At 34.0% G+C, this 4,849-nt stretch overlaps 1 protein-coding gene across 1 annotated transcript; it reads left to right on the top strand.

Moving 5' to 3' along the window:
• The first annotated feature begins 1,034 nt into the window (after positions 1-1,034).
• LOC139518886 (uncharacterized) lies at positions 1,035-2,963 on the top strand. The gene has a single exon (XM_071310558.1). It carries the CDS (start codon positions 1,340-1,342, stop codon positions 2,897-2,899), a length of 1,560 nt encoding a protein of 519 aa, XP_071166659.1. The 5' UTR covers positions 1,035-1,339; the 3' UTR covers positions 2,900-2,963.
• The last annotated feature ends 1,886 nt before the right edge of the window (positions 2,964-4,849 follow it).

The raw sequence follows: 4,849 nt of genomic DNA, 5'->3' as shown, positions 1-4,849 counted from the left end.
TGCTTATCGCACGGTCATTTTTCCCGCCAAAACGGGGGTTTTGGTCATTCAGCACGACAGCGCCGAACCGTCAACACACATTTATCTAAAGTTTAATTTTTAAGTAAGTTGGTAAATTTTTTGTAATGTCGGACCCTGAAGAGATGGAAACCCCAGAACAGGAGGTGTCTCTTAGAGACGTTATGAAAGCTGTTAAAACCCAGGGTGAATTTAACGAAAAACTTAGGAAAGACTTTTCCGAATTAAAACATGAAGTTCACGGGTCTACCGTTGCAGTTGCTTCCCAGGTTAAAAAGTTAAAAACTGAATCTCAATATATTTGGGAATATGAGGGAAATAAGGTTCAATTTCTACTAAATACTGAATTTTTAGAAGACCTGACACAAGCTATTTGGGCCATTGATAATTCAAAGACCGACTACGCACGGGAAACTATTACTGAAGTAATTGACAAGATTAAAAGACGAAATAAACTTGTTAAGATTGCCGATAGTAGTGAAGGGGGTTGGGAGACTGTTAGGCAATATGAAAGTAATCCAGTGGCCAGTAACTCCGACGATGAGAACAAAATTAATAAAGCTGAGAGTAGGGCGATACGTAAACGTAATGCAAAAGGAAAAAAGTCTGCTTCTAAGAAGGCTAATTATTCTGCTCCCAGTACTCCTTCTCAATTTGTTGATACTTTCCAAACAAAAAATCAGCCCTTTCGTGAACCCCAATCAACCCAGCACGAGCGCATATCAACGACAAAATAGACAAGGAGCATGTTATGGTTGTGGCTCGTTCCAGCACTGGAGAAGCCAGTGTCCCTTCAATCCCAGACCTATCCAGCCAAAATCGAAATAGTACAGACTTTATAAAAGATGAGTATAATTGTAACATAGATTATTTAATTGAAAATAATACAACTAAAGTATCTTCGATAAGTGACTCGGATAATCTCACTAATGATTACTACGAGTATGAACAGGGACAGGCACATATTATTGTGAAGGACAGGCTTACAAGTCACTATTCTTTTTGGAAAGATATTGGTTGTTATGATTATATTTTAGATACTATTTTGAATGGTTACAAAATTCCTTTTTACAGTACCCCTCCTTCTGTATGCTTAAAAAACAATCGATCGGCAATCATCCATAGCGAGTTTGTTACCGAAGCTATACATGATCTTCTTATAAGGGGTTTGATTGAGGAATGTGAATTTCAACCTCGTGTTGTAAATCCTCTTACAGTTTCAGCGTCGGACGGTAGGAAAAAACGCCTTATTTTAGACCTCCGTCATGTTAACAAACATCTTTGGAAATCAAGTGTAAAATTTGAAGATGTTCGCATAGCCATGCAGTTTATCACAAACAATTCTTTTTGTTTCCAGTTTGATATTGTGTCGGCATATCACCATGTTAATATTTTTATGCCACATACAGAATTTTTAGGGTTTTCCTGGAGGCATGAAAACACCGAAAAATGGTATAAGTTTTTGGTTCTCCCGTTTGGACTTTCGTCAGCATGTTATATATTTACTAAGATCACAAGACCACTTATAAAAAAGTGGAGGGGTGAAGGTAAGCAAGTTTTAATGTACCTAGATGATGGTTTAGGCACTCATACGGACGAAGAAACTTGCAAAACTATGTCCAATCAAGTGAGACAAGATTTAATTCAGAGTGGATTTGTTCCTAAAAATGAAAAATCTAAATGGTCACCTATTAAACTTTTGGTATTTTTGGGTTATTCAATTGACACAAACCGTGGCACTATAACCATTCCGAACGATAGAGTTCAAAAGGTTTTAAAAACTATTGCTGACGTTGAATACTATGTATCTAAACATGGCAAAGTCCATGCACGATTGGTTGCTTCTTTAGTGGGACAAATAGTGTCCATGTCATACGTCATTGGTAACGTTGCTTATATCATGTCTAAACATTTAAGCATTGATATTTTAAGTATGACTTCGTGGAATAGTTGTATTGTTTTATCAACAGAAAGCTTGATACAAATTAAATTTTGGAGAGAAAATTTAGAACACGTAAATGTTAAAAAGTTTTCTTCAGATGTGTCATGTCAATCTGTAGTTTATAGTGATGCAAGCAATACAGGATATGGTGGCTATGTTGTAGAAACACCTTTTAATATAGCACATGGTATGTGGTCCGAATGTGAGGCTTCAAAGAGTTCTACGTGGAAAGAGCTAAATGCTGTTAGAAATATTCTATTATCTATGATCAATGTATTAAAAGATAAACGAATTAAATGGTTCAGTGATAACCAGAATGTAGTAACTATTGTGGAAAAAGGTAGTATGAAACCTGAGTTACAGGATATTGCTATGTGCATTTTTGAGAATTGTTTGATACATAATATATCTATCGATGTAGTTTGGGTTCCTAGAACCTTGAATGAGAAAGCGGATTTCATCAGTCGTATTATTGATTATGACGATTGGGGTATTGACGAACAGTTATTTATGTATGTAGATTCCCTATGGGGACCTCATGAGATAGACTGGTTTGCAAATGATGACAATCATAAGTTAACGGTATTTTATTCCCGTTATTGGACGGTGAACTCGATGGGTATCGATGCATTTACTATTAACTGGCAAGGTGCCAATGGTTGGTTTGTACCACCTGTATGTTTAGTGTCTAAAGTAATAAGTTACATGAGGCAATGTTTTGCTCATGGGACACTTGTTTTACCTTTATGGAAGTCGGCAAGCTTTTGGCCGATGCTATGTCCTACGGGTGAAGGGTTCATTAAAGAGGTGAAAGGCTGTATAGATTTACCTACTAACAAGAAATTCTATACTTCTGGTAAAGGGAATAAATCAGTATTTGGAAATATTGATTTACCCTTCAGGGTGTTGGCTTTGAGACTTGATTTTGAACCTTTTTAACAACTAATATAAAAGTTCTTGAGTTGGTGGCGGTAATGTTACAGTAGGCCTGAGGGGCTGTGGTGGTGGTGGTTTAATCTTAAGTGAAATGCGAGACGAGTTATATGAACATTAGATTGTGAAATTGTTTATATACAAATTGTATGTGCTTTGTACATTATGTTTTAATGTGATTTTTATTTTTACATATGTTTTTGCAGGCTTTCCAAAGCGATCTGTTGGAATTACCTGATACTTTGATTGAGAAAATCCATTTACTTCCTGATCTGTTAACCGAAAGTAAATCTAACAACACCGTTCAAAATTATTATTATGGTTTTTTGAGATGGAAAAAATGGGCTTTATCTAATGGAATATCTAGTGAATTTATTTTACCGGCCAAACCAATACATGTGGCTATATATTTAGCATGTTTAGTGCAACAAAATCGTACGCCCAGTCCTATCAATCAAGCGTTTTATAGTATTAGATGGGCACATAAAATTATTAGTGTTATTTCTCCTACAGATTCTGATTTAGTGAAAAATATTCTTGAAGGAGCTAAGAGACGCCTATCTGTTCCGATTAAAAAGAAAGAACCGATCACTCCAGATATGCTTTCACAGATGTTCGACAGGTTATATTGTGAAAATAATCTTTACAACCAGCGTACTATTTCCGCTTTTTTGTTATCTTATTCTGGTTTTTTACGTGTTTCTGAATTGCTGAATTTGAAAACCTGTGATATTCAATTTTTTCTAAGTCATATGTCAGTATTCATACAGAAAAGTAAAACGGATATTTACAGAGATGGTGATCGAATAATCATTGCGAGAACCGGGAATAAATTATGTCCTGTGAAGAACTTTGAGAGTTTTTTAGAATGGAGCAATAATCCACTTGATACTGATGTTTTCGTATTTCGTAATTTGACAAAAACCAAGGAAAATTATGTGTTCCGAAAAGAAAACAAACCTCTTTCTTATACAAGAATGCGAGAGCTATTTATAGAAGCATTTTCTCCGATTGTGCCAAATATAAAATCTTTTGGCCTTCACAGTCTAAGGTCTGGTGGAGCTTCTGCAGCTTGTAATTTTGGTATTTCTGATAGACTTTTCAAAAGGCATGGACGTTGGAGGTCGGAGACAGCAAAAGACGGTTACGTTAAGGACTCGTTTTCGGACAGAATGTTAGTTTCACAAAATTTGGGTCTTAAGTATATTTTTTTTTTTTTTTTTTTTTTTTTTTTTTCAAAATTATATTATTAGTCCTTTTTTACATATTGTCCCTTTCTTTGGTTCAGCAGCGGCGTTGTCGTGTGGCTTTGCACTTTATTTATGAGGTTATTGTTTTCTTCATACTGTTTAGCAGTATGTCATTTACAATTTCATCAATACGAAGTATTTGTGGTATATGGTATATGATACCAATACGAAGTATTTGTGGTATATGGTATATGAGACCAATACGAAGTATTTGTGGTATATGGTATATGAGACGGCATTGAGTAGTAATTCTGTTTTTTTGAAGTTTGTGACAAGAGAATAAACGTATTGATTAATATAATGACATAATTTGCAAAATAAATATAAAAAAATAAAAGTAATTGGTTTAATTTAAGATTTAAATTATTTAATTAGCAAAACAGTGAAATTTATATTTTACACCTCGGTAATCACACTGGTTCAAACTAGATTTTCATTAGTATAAACTCTTGCATTAAATTTACTCACTATATTATTTCGCTCTTTTTATTGGATATAAACTTTTCCTTTGTTGTTAATTGTTTATTTATACTATTGCAAAGTGTTTTCTTTACATTTTTGAATTTGATATTACGTTGAAATTATATATAAATTATCTTTAAACAATACATCAATATAAATATGAAATTTTCAATGCAAAATTAAGAAAAAAGAATATAAAATTATGACATTGTTTTGGTACAAGTGAGTTGAATTCAATTTCGAC

This window comes from Mytilus edulis, chromosome 4, assembly GCF_963676685.1.
Source record: "Mytilus edulis chromosome 4, xbMytEdul2.2, whole genome shotgun sequence".
NCBI classification, from domain to species: domain Eukaryota; kingdom Metazoa; phylum Mollusca; class Bivalvia; order Mytilida; family Mytilidae; genus Mytilus; species Mytilus edulis.
This window is presented reverse-complemented; position numbering and strand designations above follow the sequence as displayed.

Bases quoted from the DNA above. Each gene is read 5' to 3' on its own strand.
- LOC139518886 (XM_071310558.1), top strand. From the start codon at position 1,340: ATGCAGTTTATCACAAACAATTCTTTTTGTTTCCAGTTTGATATTGTG.